The sequence below is a fragment of the Prenolepis imparis genome, unplaced genomic scaffold (assembly GCF_030444845.1).
Source record: "Prenolepis imparis isolate NDT839.2.m4 unplaced genomic scaffold, iyPreImpa1.0 SCAF_6, whole genome shotgun sequence".
Classification (NCBI taxonomy): Eukaryota; Metazoa; Arthropoda; class Insecta; order Hymenoptera; family Formicidae; genus Prenolepis; species Prenolepis imparis.
The window spans coordinates 12,085,354-12,102,489 of NW_028141164.1; the positions used below are offsets into that span (position 1 = coordinate 12,085,354).

At 30.4% G+C, this 17,136-nt stretch overlaps 1 protein-coding gene across 1 annotated transcript; it reads right to left on the bottom strand.

Annotated features, from left to right (window-relative positions):
• Positions 1 to 653: 653 nt before the first annotated feature.
• On the bottom strand, positions 654 to 14,383 carry Sk2 (Sphingosine kinase 2). Its single transcript, XM_083040440.1, has 7 exons — positions 12,955 to 14,383; positions 5,426 to 5,777; positions 3,842 to 4,204; positions 3,058 to 3,290; positions 2,877 to 2,975; positions 1,881 to 2,020; positions 654 to 1,790 (listed from the first exon to the last, which is right to left on the bottom strand). The coding sequence occupies exons 1-7, from the start codon at positions 13,526 to 13,528 to the stop codon at positions 1,602 to 1,604; spliced, it is 1,950 nt and encodes a 649-aa protein (XP_082896566.1). The 5' UTR covers positions 13,529 to 14,383; the 3' UTR covers positions 654 to 1,601.
• Positions 14,384 to 17,136: the final 2,753 nt, after the last annotated feature.

Genomic DNA, 17,136 nt, shown 5'->3' on the forward strand with positions numbered 1-17,136 from the left:
GAAACAAGTAGAGAGAACATTAAAAAATTACAAATAGACGATAAACTCTGCTCACAAAGTAAACGTAAATTTTCTATTATTTACGATATGAAATAAACAGAAGATACGAAATGTGTGTAATTTATACTTTTGTAACTTGTGACATTTACAAAAATTGATCGCGAGAAAAATTTACATTTCCAGCACATTCATTATTTCGAGATTTATTTATACTGTTAGAAGTTACATCAATTATTCATGAGAGTGGCTCAGGTCAGGGAGAGGCTCCGAGATTAGTGATGCATGAAGTGTTACTAGTTCTCGGATGCGTTTGGTCATGTATATACACACAATGCTCTTTCTGACGCAACAAAGTGGTTCTTAAACCTTTTTTTATAACAAAAGAATTTTGCTACGTTGAGAGTCATGAACAATCGTTCGAATTAATATATTCTACGTAAAAAAACTTACGTCCATGATTTTTTATTAAATTATTTAAATTACTAATTTCGTGAAATTAGAATTCATATAGAATCGTGTGATAAGTAAAAAATAATAAAATTTCAAGAACAAAAAATTCTTGGTCAATAAAGCAAAGTCCGATGTAAAGTTCTTTCAATCTTTCAAATTGTATTTTTATCAAATATGTACAATAATCGCACAGGAAACAACGTAACAATTAGAGAAGAAATTTATATAATTAAAAATTGGTAATTAAATAATCTTAATAATATTTGCAACATTTTAAATATGATATGGATATTATTGATAATAATTTCATAACTTATTAGTTTTAGTCACGTATGTACTAAATATCTTAAATACTTAACGAAGACATGAGATAAGCACATAACTTCAATATCATACTCTTACAATTAGAATACTCTTTCATTTATACGGCGTATATTAAATAAAAAATTGCTTTTATTTTATTAAATAAAAACAATATTAAATAAAAAAATGCCATTATTTTATTATGCATTAAAGAATTTATTTAATGCAAAGAGAAAAAAAACACTGAATAAAATTTTTGAACAATTCAATCCCATAAAAAAAATAAATGTTATTAACTCCATCTAGTAACGCACACAATATATCTGATAATATATATAATTTACAATAGTGAGCACAAACAATATCATTATATCGCATGTATAGATTACACTGTACAAACTGATAGAAAACTTTACAAAATAGCTAAATGTATCCACTATGATGTAACAGACTCATTAACCCATTCAACCCTTAGGGGTTAATATAAATAATTTTACATGTATATATATTTATTTTATTTTAGCATCTTCATTCATGAAGATAGCAAAAAGAACTTTTTTTTGTGAGCACAATCGGAAGATTATTCATTTTAAATATCCTACATAGATTGTCAATTTAAAAATGTAAAAAAAAAAACCTAAATATCTTAATAGATATATTCATATATTATTATTAATACATATTGACAATCTATTGTACATACTATTGTAACTAATTTACTCCAAGCTAGAGTTTAGAATGAATCCCTCATTTTAATAAATTTAAATTATATACCTGAAGAAGAAGATTTGATTTGGTTGCCGATATATCACCGCTATGTAGATATACATAATTATTAACTATTTATGTCAGGGTGTCATCACCGATGCTAGGGAAGGGAATATCTCGGCTTGCAACGGTCCGTAATCAACTTCTTCGCCGTCTACGGTTATGTGTCCACTGGTTCCTTCCATAGGCTCTATCCGGAATGCTTTCACCGGGATCATATCAACGCCAGGACAAGTCACGTGAGTCCCGCTACTCAGACCTAGTAAAAACTAATGAACGAAGACAGGTGGTAAGTTTTGCACAGTTTTTTTTTTTTATATTACTATGCTCTTGCGCTGTTTTTGAATGTAACTACTTACTTGCACCAAGTTAGACCGTGTAATGCCGGCTTTGACTATTAAAAGCCAGATAACTCCATCTGCCAGTCTAGCACGCGGCGCAAAAAAATAATCCTGTCCTAAATGCGTTTGATAGGCCGCGTGTACCATTATGAATTCCCCTGAAAGTTTGGAAACACAAAATATTTATTCCATTTATTCCAGTCATTATTACTGATCTATATGTTAACGCGTTCTTGTGCGTCATAATATAAATAGCAACTCTATAAATTTGTTCTTTTTTCAATGCGTCATACAAGAATGCATCATAACTCACTGACAAGAAATGTGTGCTACATTATGTGAAAAATATTTTTTTCAATCATCCATTGCATCGGCACTTTGTTGAGCGGTACGTGTGACGTTGCTACGAATTTAACTGGAGTTAAAGGGTTAATAAGTGATGCATTAGCGCGGCAACCGTTGCACCATATGACAATTACAACAAATATCCGTCATTGAACTCGCCTGTCTCGCGCGCAAGCTTTATAAATTACAGATATTAAAATTAAAATGTTTTTTTTTCGGCTATATGTATATCTTTTAAATATTTTCGTAGATAATCTAGTTAAACACATGTTTAGAAATTAAAAGAAATTTATTGAAAGTTTTAAAGAGTTGAAAATTTATCATTTAAAGCCACACATATTCTTTGAGACGTCAATATGTGTAATTTAAATAATATCCCGGAAAAAGGCCATATTTATAATCATAAATAATTATAGAATTATAATTATAAATAATTATATAATTATATAAAATATGTCTATATATGCGCAATTTTTTTTTCTTCAAAATTTCACTTAAAAAAAACAATGCAACAATTATTCTTTTTCTTATTATTTTGTCGGTTTATAAACAAACAGAGATTATAGAAGAAAGAGAAAATATGTGGACATATATTTTGAAATATAGGGACATATTTTATATGCGTAATTATATATAATTATACATGGACTTTTTTCCTTGTAATTTTACCTTGCACCGTCGTCCAGGAATCTGAGAGTTGCGTAGTAAGCGCAGGAAGCGTAGACGGCGGTCCGTACATAACTTGGCTCTTACAGATGTTCTCTGTACCTATAATGTGCCACGGGAGATTTATCATTTAGTACGGATCATATAAGTTCGTTGTAAGACACGTGTTCGATTAACAACGTACCAATCTCCGCGCTATCATTCTCGTCGACGCTCTGATAACTCGAGTTAGCCGAGCCTGTGCTAAAGTAGGTCGACTTCGCCGATACTGCAGAATAAAAGCTGCCTAGTCTGTTCCTTCTCTCCATTTGTGTCTCGAGAGCTAAATTCTCGGTTATCACCTCGTTATCACTATTCAACTCGGATGATTCACCGAAAGCATCGTAGTAGCTTTTCGATTCTGGCGTGGCACAATACCTTTATACATACATATATATATATCGCATTATACATATGTCGTAAGTAAATTTATTAAGTGACAGATGACATGGATAATATATGCACGTCACTTGTCCTTGATATATCTAATGCGATACTTATTTCATAAAGTCGTTAGCAATATTCTCAGACATCAGAGAGAGAGAGAGTCAAATAAAAAATGACCGAAATAATCAAAACATACAAGATTCTATTATTATACATATTACAAGATTACAACTTTGCTCTACTTGTTATAACGAATCAAAACATGTGTTTGAATACGATTGTAATAAGGAAAAATGCGTGCGAGAATCTTCAAACACTTCAATTCTTTTTTTACATCTCAAATATATGAAATTACCGAGTTTCAAAAGAGAGATGATGGAATTTCCGTGTATTACTCGTGTTCTTCGGAGATCATCTTTAAATCATCCGCCATATCTCGTTCTTAAAAGGTCACATTGACGTACGCACTTATCTGTGTCGTCATTAGCATAACTACTGCATATTATGATACGAGGAAAAATATTATTAGATACGGCTATTACCTGTCCAATTCGTCGCCGTAACTTCTCGAATGCGACAATATAGTCTCCGCGGGATAGTCTTTGCAGTATATCTTGCAGTTTTCCAACGGGGGAACCTTGTTGCAGGGCAGATACGACACTTTGCCCTTATACGTCCTCAGTCCTATTAGGCGAGCTACGCTCCATACGGTGAACCTTTGGCCTCCGATAGCGCGTAGTCGTTCGCTCTCGATGTCGATGTCGGCCAGGAGACCCCAGCCCACCGATAGAAACGAGAAGAGGATCTGACTCCTAGTTTCTACGCGCACGAGGTCCATCGGTGTTCTTTTGCTCTTGACCGCCGATAACGCGCTGATAAGCAAGGGATTACGATCGTACGGTTCTCTGCAACATCGTCAGTTTTATTCTTAGTATGACATGGGTTCTCTGCAACATCGTCAGTTTTATTCTTAGTATGACATGGGTTTATCGATATCAATACGGAAATAAAAGTAGAGGCGGAAGTTAAATAAGAAAAAATTTTAGTAGATATAATCATCTTAATTGCGCTATTATGGCGCGAGACAGACAGCAAATGACGATAACTTAATTTTAAAAAATGATAATTTTATTTAAAAATATATATATGTATATATACAAGAGAAAGAGAGAATAATTTTCTTTTATACAATTTTTTTCATGCTGAATACAATTTCGGTCACTAAATTGTTTCATCACGTCACAATTTTGAGAAATTTGTAATTAAAGTTGTAAAAAAATTTTAATTACTTTAACTACAAACTTCTAAAAAAAATTTTAATGTGATAAAATAATTTGCAGATAAAGATTCAGCGTTATATGAAATATTCAACATCGAAAAAACTACGAAAATTCATTCTCTTGTTTAAAGAAAAGTTTGTTTAGACTATAATAATCCGTAATTTTTTATCGCAAGCTTTTCTTCAAGGCTTTTACTGATACCACGTTCGGTATAATAGAATAAAACCGATAATGGAAAATCGCTTACAGCACGTATGTCACATAATGCGACACTATACTTCAAGAATAATTTGATCGAAAATATTTATTTTTTCGTTTGTATGTAATAAAAAAAAATAAAAAAAAGAGTGCGCAACACAAGACTCGAAAAGAACGTATACGGAAATATATTAACTATATTATTAACTAATTATTTAACTATATTAAATATAAAACATTAACTATAGCTAAATTTTAGGTGTTCCTAATTTTAGTTATAATAATATTTTTAACTATATAATTTAACGGGAAATTCTTTACTAAACTATAGCTTAAAAATATTAGTTGTCATTATATATAGCTAAAATTTAGACTATATATATTATATATATGGCTATATGTGACTATATATGATAGCTAAAATATAATAAATAAATTTCAGGCGTAATATAAGGATGCAAACTGTAAAAAAATATGTAAAGTATTACATAAAAATATGTAAAATTACATAAATAATAAATGTAACATTACACGATAAATAATGAAAATGTTGTAATACTTTACATATTTTTTTTACAGTATGCCCCTAAAATTTAGCTATAAGTAATATTTATACGATAAGTAATATTTTTTATAGGATGGACCTACTCTTTAGCGTAAGCGATGGACTTTGCTAATCCGTTACCGGAGCCGCATGGTATCACTCCGAGCGGCAACTCGCGCAAAGCCTTCTCCCAATCCGGCCTCTGGAAGAGTCCGTTCACCACTTCAAATACTATCCCGTCACCGCCGACCATCAGTAAGCCGCTCCATTGATAGATATCCCTCGTGCGTACAAACTCGCGGGCGTAATTGGGACACTTGGTGATATGAATCTCGTATGACCTCTCCGCCTCCGACAGGATCGGATGGATCCTCTTCTGGAAGGTTTCCCTGCCCCTGCCGGGTCCCGACTTCGGATTCAGGAGGACCAGAAGTTTTCGATTCTCACCAGGACACGCTGAAACATTAATTAAGGTAAAGATAGGGAGAATCGCTCGTGCGAAATTATTATTAATTATATATTTATAATATAATATAACTATATAATATATTAATAATAAATATATAATAATAATAAATTATATAATTATTAAATAAATTATATAAATCTCATCGTTCGATTTTATTTCAATCGATCAGCAGGAAGAAGAAATGCAGAATCGCGCATAAATATTCTTTTCGAAGCTATATGTTAGGATGAATTTATTATCCGCTTGTTAGACACGCTTCTCCCGAGCGATATACAATTAATTCAACAACGAAATAAATAACAGTTTAATCACGGTTGCATAATGCACAGTAGCATTCGCCTTTCTCGTTTAATACGAGACGATGAGTGTAAACATTTATCACATGTCTAGACGACACGCGATACGTGAAATTAAAAAGGATTATAATCTGAGAAAAAAAATATAGATCAATCTCGTATTAAGACTCCGATGTCTCCCCGCAAAATAAATTGTGATGTCAAAAACGAGAAATTATATGAATTGCATATAAGTTTTTTCTTTTTCTAATAAATATAAATTTCTTTTATATGTTTCATCACTCATGTTCGATGAATTATGAATGAGACAAGTAAAAAAAATCTTTCCTTTGTTTTACTTGTTTATATTATCGAATATGTATAATTCAGCTTTATTTTACATTTTCAGCAAAAGTAGATAAATTGATCAAGATTTGCAGCTATTTATTTAATTCACGAAAAAAAATACGAGTGTGATGATATATGAAACAATATTGTATTTATTTCGACGTATTTTGCATAAGAAATATAAATTCATATAATTTCTCACTTTTGACATTATAATTTAACGACGTATTAATCATTTCACACATCATTACCTAAAATTTAATCTGCATTTATTTAATCAGTGCACATTTAATAATATATTTTCACAAATAATGTTACAAACATATAGACATAGAAAAAGCGCTGCCTGAAATTTTTATACACAATTATATAAATCATTGATGTATTATTTATGCTTTGCGTGAAGATAACAACTTGGTAATGAAGCCAAAAATCTATTGATATCTGAAGAATTCATTTAGAAGCACATATTGTATTTATTAGAATAATTATTAGATAAAATCTCTGTTTTTTTATTCTGTATTCAATATGTGCCTTTATATTTTTACTCATCTTTAACTTTAATTAATTTCCTTTTCTAATAGAAGAATATCAATATTTTTAAAATTAAAATTATCCGAAATTCTTATTTTCAACTGCGTTAACTCATCGAAATGAGGAGTGTATTCTCAAATGCAACAATATTGATTTTATACAAACGTGTGTATATTTTTAGTCTGGATAAACAGCGGTTTTAGTTTACGAAAAGGCTTGCTCGGTTTTATTGTGCTATCAGAGATTTGCATTGAAAGTGCGCATACCCTTACATAATAAAATTCCTAATAACAAATGCAAGCTTCACGCTTGCATAACTCGCGAGTTTGGTATGATGTTGTATGCGATATCAACATTAAGACATATTTATCAGAAAATACAAAAACATAAAGCACGCGTTTGCAACAAATTGCAGAGTAGATTTACAAAATTAAAAAAATATTTATCGCAGAAGATTAATTTTCTATTTTTTTTTTTTTTTTTGTTATATTAATTTTCTCTCTTTTCTTTATACTTGTTCCTTATCCAAATTTTTCATTTTGTGCTACAAGATAAATACAAGCTATATTAATCTGAGACTGATTAAACTGATTAAATGTGAATTATCTGAAGATTAACTCTCTGATAATGCGAATGATATATTGCTGATGATGCACCTGATACTTTCTCTAACATTATCAGAAAATCTATGTTATTGCGAAATTGTTATCACATTAATAACAGAACAGAAATAACAGAAAAGATCTCTCTACATTGAAACGAGAATTATGCTACCCCAAAAGTTTAAAACAAACACTCCAATTTATCTAATATAAACTTTGTAAGCTGATGACCGGTTTGATGACGATAATTACATAATAATTTGTGATAATCCACGATTTTTTTCACGATAAGATTGAATGACAGTTATAAATAAGAAATTCTTGTGCGCACGTGTGTTTTACTTGATTTTGTTTTGACAGAAAATCGTTATCTTGACACATATTTTTTTATTTTTGGCTCACTCTCTACATCGCGATAATATTACAACTTTGTAACTTGTTGAGCGCGTTGAGCAGATCGCTGGTATTTTCATGTTTTGTCTAATGAGCCTTTCTACTTTCGAACACCTGAGACTACTTAAATTGGCGCAAGTTGTACATAAGAGATGCCAGATGAGAAATCCGTTACGGAAACATAGTATATATCGCTTTCTGAAAAATGTACAATATAAGTGTGAGTTAGAACCGCGGGAGAGAATCTCTTGGAAAATCTTTAGCGAGCTAAATCGCTTTGAGCGATTCAATTCCTCGTCTCATCCATTGTTTTCAATCTTTTATATTGTTTTACCGGAAAAAAATATGTTTACGTAAGAGCTCGTTGCAATTATTTCCGCTTTTGCGTCACTCAAATAAAGCGCATAACAAACTAATATTTTACGTTTGATATTGCCGGCATTGCATAATTAGGAAGAATTAAGCGCCAATTAAATGCGCAATAAAAAGAATCGATTAAAAAGAGCGAAGCAAAATACGTGAATTTGTAATGAAATTTCAAAGGTTATTAGAAACAAGATAATTATCGTATAGAGGGGAAAAAGTACATCCGCTGCATTTGATAGATAATTTTATATACATATATAGTATATTATAATTTTTTATATATATATATAAAATATATTTGTATATAATTATAATATATAAAATATAATATATATTAATATAATATATAAAATATAAAATGTATTATATATAATATATATTATATATATAATATAAAATAAATATATATTATATATATAATATAAAATAAATATATATTATATATAATAATAATTATAATATATAATATAACAATTATAATAGAAAATATATGCGTATATAAAATTATCAACCAATACGTGTAAGCGTTTAGAAAAAAGAATTATGTGGGTGCGGTTTGCGTCTAATGTAATGTGTAATGTATGTAAACCGCAACCGCGTTATGCAATTTGTTTTGTTTTTGTTTCTGTAATCATTCCGACGTTTATTTTTAATGATTATACACGTTTTATTTATTGCGGATGCTGAGAACCAATGAATATCAAGCCGGCATTATCTCTCTCCGAGATAAACATCCATCTGATTGATATGAGGTTTTACACGCTGGTTACTATCTTCGAATGAACAGAAAACAAATTGACCATTGAGTTTCCTTTAACGATCGTATATTATGTATACTCGATGAGGCTTATTAGAAATAGGACACCGGACTTTGTCACCGTTGTCATATACATAAATACGTGTTATTACCGCAATGCATTATTATTGCTCGCTCGAGAACTCGCGAACGTAATATATATAGTGGACTTTTGATCTTTTTTTTTTTTTCTTTTTTTTTTGCACGAAGGTGTCGGACTGTCAGACAGAAAGTCGTGATTTCGACGAAATGTCGAAATTTCGACAATGCCGTCAGAGAGAAAATTAATATAAAGGCGGAAATCAATGTTGTGCAAAAAAAAAAAAATCGTTTCGCGTCATTACGAAACGATTTTTGCACAACACACGTACAACGTCGATGTACAATAATATTATTGTAACAAGCTCACGAACGGTCTCTCGAACGACTCTGTAAAGTCATTTAAGTCTACTGTAAGGACTTATGTAAACCGTATTGTTTCGCGCGGCTAAACGCAGTTATGAGCGGTGTAGAAATCAAGGATCATCGTAATCGCGGACAAAGGTATACCTAATAAAAACCGATTGAAGTCGCATGTGCGCACTTTGTGCATAAAAGTTATCGCAGAGCTTGATCGAAAATATTTACGATTAATTATGATGCAGTAGAATAAGCAAGTTTTAAATATTATATATGCGTAAACCAGTTATAACCAGGTGAAATAATATCATAGCCTTTTTATCGCACACGAGTCTAACTTAAATTAAAGCTAAAAATGCAATTCAACATTAAATGAACTTTGTTTCCCATTTATGTAATTTCGCAAAAATTCTTATAATACTTTCGATAATTAATTAATCTTTGCATGTGGTAAAGAGAGAACATGTTAAAATAAGTGATAAGTCCGTCCATTGAATAGATTTCCATATGATTCACGTGAACTTTTCGTGGATAAAAATTTGCTTCTTAAGTTTTTTTGATTATTGCATAATAAATTGCATATATATATATATATATTTGCATATATCTATATGCATATATATACATGCAAATATAAATATATGCAATTTATTATGCAATAATCAAAAAAACTTAAGAAGCAAATTTTTATTTTATTTTATTACATATTTATAGAAAAAGCATTGATTTATGAATGACAATTATTGTCCTGTCTTTACAAAAAAAAATATATATATATATATATATTATATATAAATGTTCTTTCTCATTTACAAGATTCAAATATCTTTCACAGAGTTACATTGCGAAGTTTTGAATAAGTGAAATATAATATTCGTATAGACAGGACGCTTTTGACGTAATATGAAAAATGTCAAACACGCGCGCACGTGTTTCTTATATCTTCATTGTTAAAATTTATGAGATCACGTAGATTACGAGAGATTACATAATTACGAGGTTATATGAGATAAAGGGAAGACGGAAGGCGATTTACGGAAATTCTAGCCGGTCGAATGTATATTGTTTCTAAATACGTTATAGCCGCCCGCTAAAAGTGATAACATCTCTATTTGCATACGAAAGATTATTATACCGGCGTATAGATAAGAAAGAGCATAAGATCGATAATCATTATATATTCGGTAATTATGTGCATCACCCCGGGTATTTAACGAAGCAAGGTTAAAGATTCAAAGGAGAATTTCAACTCTTATTCACAATATTTTTACAAGAAGAAGAAAGAAAAAGATATTTCTCAATGCAAAAACGAAAAAATTTTAATTTTAAAAACAAAAATTTTTTTAATTTTAATATTGTGTTCTTTCCTATTCAAAATAACGTAAAAAAAAAGTTTTCACTGAGCAGTCGTTTGCATAATTTTGCAATATTCAAGTTTGACGCGAAGAGCGAAAAGAATATTACTAATTTTCTAAATTACAACTTTCTCTTGAGAAATTTGTATAACAAATTTTTAGTTTACATATAAGTTATTATTTTTTCACATGCAATATATCTGGAAATCAATGAAATATCTGCGTTTAGAAATATTTCGTTGCAAGAAATGCTTATAATTTTTCAATATTCATAAGAAGAAGATATATAACGTGAAATGTCGTTTATAACATATCTGATTATATTTACTGTTTTTCGACATGATAAAAAAACTCGTAATAATATTTCTCCAGACAAAACAATCGAAGATTTTGTACGCTAATGATATTCGGGGATTCAATTAACAATTTTAATTGATATAATACTCATTAATATACCCAATAATTGATAGAATTCATAATAATACGAAGTCATAATAATACGATTATTTCGTAATGTACAAAAAAAAAAATGATTCACAATGTTTCGTAAAATTAGAATGTTTAACAAGTGATAAGAGGGAAAATTACCGGATATATTACTTAATACACCAATGAAATATAATATCTCTCTATTTATACACACGCACAAAACATTAGCTAATTGTGCTATTAATATATTTCGACCTCGTGGATCGAAATTGCTCATAGCGATTCGATTAATTCAGACATTTCAAACAGTGTTTACGTTTTTCCGGACCTTTGTTTATCGACAATATTGATATTGCTTTTGTACATCGAGGAAGACGTCGTTTTGAAGAAATGGACGAAGAAACTAACAGAGAGATATCGATTGAAATAACAAAATGTTCCAATTCCATCGTTGTTCTCTTACTGACATAAGTAATTAAACTAACATAGGATCCTCAATTATCACTTCGGTTTGTTTGCCACGATTTAAGTTTAACCCTTCTGTCAATGAAACAGATATTTGGATATCCAGAGCAACTTTAAATATTAAAAATGTGCTTCTCTACGCTCGAAAAATAAAATACAAAAGAACCTTTGCATTCGGCAAACCTCTTAAAATATAACATGATATAAGAATGTTCGATGTCCAGCAGATGATATTATAAACCATTATTATTGTCACAATGTAGCGAAAATATGTTGGTACTCAGGTGCACTAAAATAAATTTGTTAACTTGACTAAACCTTTCAACTAAATATTATTTTGTTAATTGAACATATAAAAATATTTAAATTAAATGTAACATTAAATTTAACAAAACGTATATTTTGACTTAAATATATACTAATATATGTTCAATTAACAAAATAGTAATTTAGTTGAAAGGTTTAGTCAAGTTAACAAAGTTTTTTCCCAGTGTATCCATACATTGATGGGGACAAGTGAAAAATTAAATTATTATAATTATTATAATCATAATTATAATTAATATTTGTGACAGGATTAAATTTTTTGAAAATGATTATAATTAATAGTGACAGAAGAATTACATTTTTTTAAAATTATTATAATTAATATTAACAAAAGGATTAAATTTTTTAAAAATTATTATCAATTATTATTATAACAAAATTAATCCTGTCCATTTTTGTTTCATTTTTTAAAAATTATTATTATTATTAAAAAATTAACCCTTCTGTTAATATTAATTATATAATTATTATAATTAATATATTGATAGAAAGGTTAATTTTTTTTTCTAATAATAATTATATAAAATTTCTTTTATAATAATATATATTATTAAATTATGTATTATTACATTATTAAATTATTATATTAAATTTTTTTATAATAACAATTATATAAAATATTTAATAATGTTATTATTAAATATTTTATATAATTATTATAAAAAAATTTAATATTATAATAATTTAATAATGTAATAATACATAATTTAATAATATATACTATTATAAAAAAAATAATTTAATAACATATAATATAAATTTTTTTATAATAATAATAATTTAAGAAAATGGAACAGGAGGATCAATTTTTTTAATTCCAATATTGAGAGAAAATTAAATTTCTTTTTTACAGATATATATAAAAAAAAACTCACCCCCGATCAAAGTCTCGAGATTCCCGTGGCTGGGGCTCATCAGGTTCTTGGGCACCGGCACGTTGGCGACGAGACACTTGATGGCGAGCCGCCACCTGCTCGCCTCTCGCAGGTTGTCCTCGTACTTGTCGAAGCTGCGAAAGCGCAAAGTGATGGTCATCCGTTCGCGCCTCATCGCGCCCTTCATCCGCATCTTCTTCAGGGTGTACGCGTATATGTACAGGTAGGCCGAGGTGTCGTGCTCGTCATATTGTTGCTGCTGCTGATGGATCTCGGCGGACTCGACCAGCTTCAACTGGGACTTGGACGCGCCCGGACGACAGGCGCAGCTTCCCGCGTTCCTGCGCTTCGAGCGCATGCATCTGCACCCGATGATGTCGCCCAGGGCGATGGTCTCGGTCTTCGCGGTGCCGTTGTGCTCCTTGTGGAGGCTCAGGCCCTTCTCCGTCAGCCGTACCTTGTAGTAGGTGTTCCTCCGGGACGTAACGTAGAAGATCTCCTCGAGGACGGCGCTCGAGTTGCCCGGGACGCTGCTCTCCTCCATCGTGCGCCGATAATGCTTGCCCTCGACCATTTGACAGGCTTTGACAGATGGCAGGTGGGAGGGAAAAGGGAACAGAAAGAGAGAGAGAGAGAGAGAGAGAGAGAGAAAGAGAAGGGTTGTTGTCTATGTTTTCCTCTCTCGCTCAGCTGTTACCCCTTCGTAACAGCTCTTTTATAATCCTCTCCTCTTGCCGATCAGGCGACGATCGCGTGGGAACGAGAGGTTCACGATAACCCTCGCCTGTGTTATCTGCGTGTGGATGTTTACCCCCCCGCACGCACCTTCATGCGTCCTCTCAATATAAAATGTAACGTTCACGATAACCCAATGTTTTGGCGGCCGGCGTCCTATTATCGATTCCCCGAGGGTAGCACGTGTTAGAAACGAGCTAACCGGGCGCGAGTCTGGTCTTCCTGACGACGATTATCATCGGAGAAATCTCTCTCTGGAGAGAGAGAGGGGGGAAGAGAGAGACGGAGACGAAACAGACAATCGAACCGCGCTCAGAGTCTTTCTTCCTCACTTCGTAGCTTCGAATATCAAAGGAAAGGAAATAGAGAAAACAAAATCACAGACGTGTAAATATCGAAGATCTCTCACGAAAGGGAGTCCATCACCTGACAAGTCGGTCGGGATCGAACAAAGGTCCTTCGGCGGCGTCGTTCCTTCACACTGTCCTCTCTTCTCGACGTTCGTCGTCTGGGTTCTGGGTTGGATCCTGACGAGCTGATGCAACCAAGTGTTTCTCTCTCGTGTTTATCGACGAGTCGTCAAACCTCGTCGACACGGAACGCCGCGGACGCGAAGTGACGCGAGACGCGAGGCCGAGACCGGGTCTCGTCTCTCGGTACCGTTTCAGGCCCGTATTTATCGGGGCTGCTAACCCTGCAACCTGCAAACCAGCAGCGGCGTCGTCTTCCCCACTACGTCGAGTGCTTGCCCTCTCCACATGATGCACAACCCATCCGCGCTTGCTATCCCCTTCTCTTCCCCGCCCCCCTCTGCTTTGCCCCCTCGTCCTCCGCGGCGAGCGTTAACCATTATGCAGCTGAGAACCTTAAGGCCGAGTCACACTTGACCTATAGATACAGGAAGAAGATTTGTCGGCGCCAGATTCCTGATTTATGAGCTCCGTTTTTTTATTATTTTAATGCGCACTAAATTCTACTTTTTTTTTTGGTAAAAGAAGTATTTTTTAATATTTTTTTTATATTATTTCTTATTTTATATATTTATTGTAATTTATAAGCCTCGCTTTCTATTTTTTATATAAGAAGTTTTAAATGGAATCCTTTTTGGGAAGAGAAATAAGTATTTTTTTATATTTTTATATATTATTTTTTATTTTATATATATTTTATTTTATAAGGCTTGCTTACAATTAGTATTTTAACGCACTGAATTCTATTTATTTTTTTTGTTGTAAAAGTAGTTTAGTTCTAAATGAAATTCTTTCCTAGGAGAGAGATAAGTATTTTTTTTGTATATTATTTAATATTTTTATATATTATTTTTTATTTTATTTTATGAGCCTTTTATTTTAATGCGTACTGAATTCTATCTTTTTGTAAAAGAAGTTTTAAATAAAATCCTTTTTGAAAAGAGAGATAAATATTTTTTAATATTTTTATATATTATTTTTTATTTTATATATTTTATTTTATTTTATAAGACGCTTACAATTAGTGTTTTGACGCACTAAATTCTTTTTTTTAAAAGTAGTTTAGTTCTAAATGAAATTCTTTTTTGGGAGAGAGATATAAGTATTTTTTTCGTATATTATTTTATATTTTTATGTATTATTTTTTATTTTACTTTATGAGTCTCATCACTTATTATTTTGATGCACATTGAATTCTATTTTTTTTTGTAAAAAAAATTTAGTTTTAAATGAGATCTTATTTCGGGAAAGAGATAAGTATTTTTTTTTGTATATTATTTAATATTTTTATATATTATTTTTTATTTTATTTTATGAGCCTTTTATTTTAATGCGTACTGAATTCTATCTTTTTGTAAAAGAAGTTTTAAATAAAATCCTTTTTGAAAAGAGAGATAAATATTTTTAAATATTTTTATATATTATTTTTTATTTTATATATTTTATTTTATTTTATAAGACTTGCTTACAATTAGTGTTTTGACGCACTAAATTCTTTTTTTTTTGTAAAAGTAGTTTAGTTCTAAATGAAATTCTTTTTTGGGAGAGAGATAAGTATTTTTTTTGTATATTATTTTATATTTTTATATATTATTTTTTATTTTATTTTATGAACCTCGCTTATTATTTTGATGCACACTGAATTCTATTTTCTTTTTTTTCCTTTTTTGTAAAAAAAGTTTAGTTTTAAATAAAATCTTATTTTGGGAAAGAGATAAGTATTTTTTTGTATATTATTTTATATTTTTATATATTATTTTTTATTTTATTTTATGAGCCTCGCTTATTATTTTGATGCACACTGAATTCTATTTTCTTTTTTTTCCTTTTTTGTAAAAAAAGTTTAGTTTTAAATAAAATCTTATTTCGGGAAAGAGATGAGTATTTTTTTGTATATTATTTTATATTTTTATATATTATTTTATATATTATTTAATATCTTATTTTTATTTTATGGATATTCTTTTACTTATTAAATAATTACTTGTGGTTGCATTGTGAGAATTCTTTGGCATCGCGATGAAACTGAAAAAATATAGAAAGAACAATAAGATTGATCGGCAATTAATGACATAATAAGGTACAAGGTAAAGTCCTTAATAAGATAAAACCTTGTATTCAATATTAACATGCATTTCACCTTAGGGTATAAAGTCTGAGACGAATGATGAGAGAGAGAAAAAAAGATGGTTGATTTATTGAAAATAGATTGTTATCATTAATATATTTTCACTCATTGTCATTCATTCTTAATATTATTGTTCTTTTTTTTATCATAATTTCATGCAACAAAATTAATAATATAGTAATACTTGTTTTGGCGAGAAATTTAAAATTTCGCTTAAGATGAAAAAAACATGATCGAGACAGTGATCAATTGTATTAAAAAATTTGTTTAAAAAAATAATATAATAAATAATACTATAAAAACTAAGAGAAAGAAATGAGAAATTAAATTCATAAACATTTATGTATCAAATTGACTAGACACTTTTTTACTTTATATTTGAATTTATATTTCACATATATTTGTCTCTCTCTCTCTACGAATAGTTTTTTTTACTACTTTATCAAATTAGCAAACTTAATATTGATAAGAAATGTACGAAGTTAATTATACTGCGCATTTTGGCAGCGTGAAACAGCTTTAGTTTTTTTGCACGAGGAGGAAACGAGATGTATAATTGCACGATGTCTGTGAGTGCGCGATAAAGTGATGGACAATGAGATAGTACGAACCCATACCATAAACAATTTTGCTGTAAACACAGAGATAGAATTCAAGGATTTTGATACTTCGTAAAAAATCGAGAAGACGCAACAAAGTAAAATAAGAAAAAAATCGAAGGATACGAGAGAACATTGAAGTCCTTTATTCCCATATTCTAGTCACTATTCTTTTATCTTGCAAGTTTCACAGAAAGAGATTTTATTCCTTTTAAATTCTTATCTTGCTATTTTCAAGAAAAATTTGTTT

What these genes read in the sequence shown, in the direction of transcription:
- Sk2 (XM_083040440.1), bottom strand. Translation starts at nt 13,528, where the DNA reads ATGGTCGAGGGCAAGCATTATCGGCGCACGATGGAGGAGAGCAGCGTC. An exon ending in TACGGCGACGAATTGGACAG is followed by an intron (nt 3,291 to 3,841) that starts GTAATAGCCGTA and finishes GTATGTATAAAG; the next exon opens with GTATTGTGCCACGCCAGAAT. An exon ending in CACGGTCTAACTTGGTGCAA is followed by an intron (nt 1,791 to 1,880) that starts GTAAGTAGTTAC and finishes TTCGTTCATTAG; the next exon opens with TTTTTACTAGGTCTGAGTAG.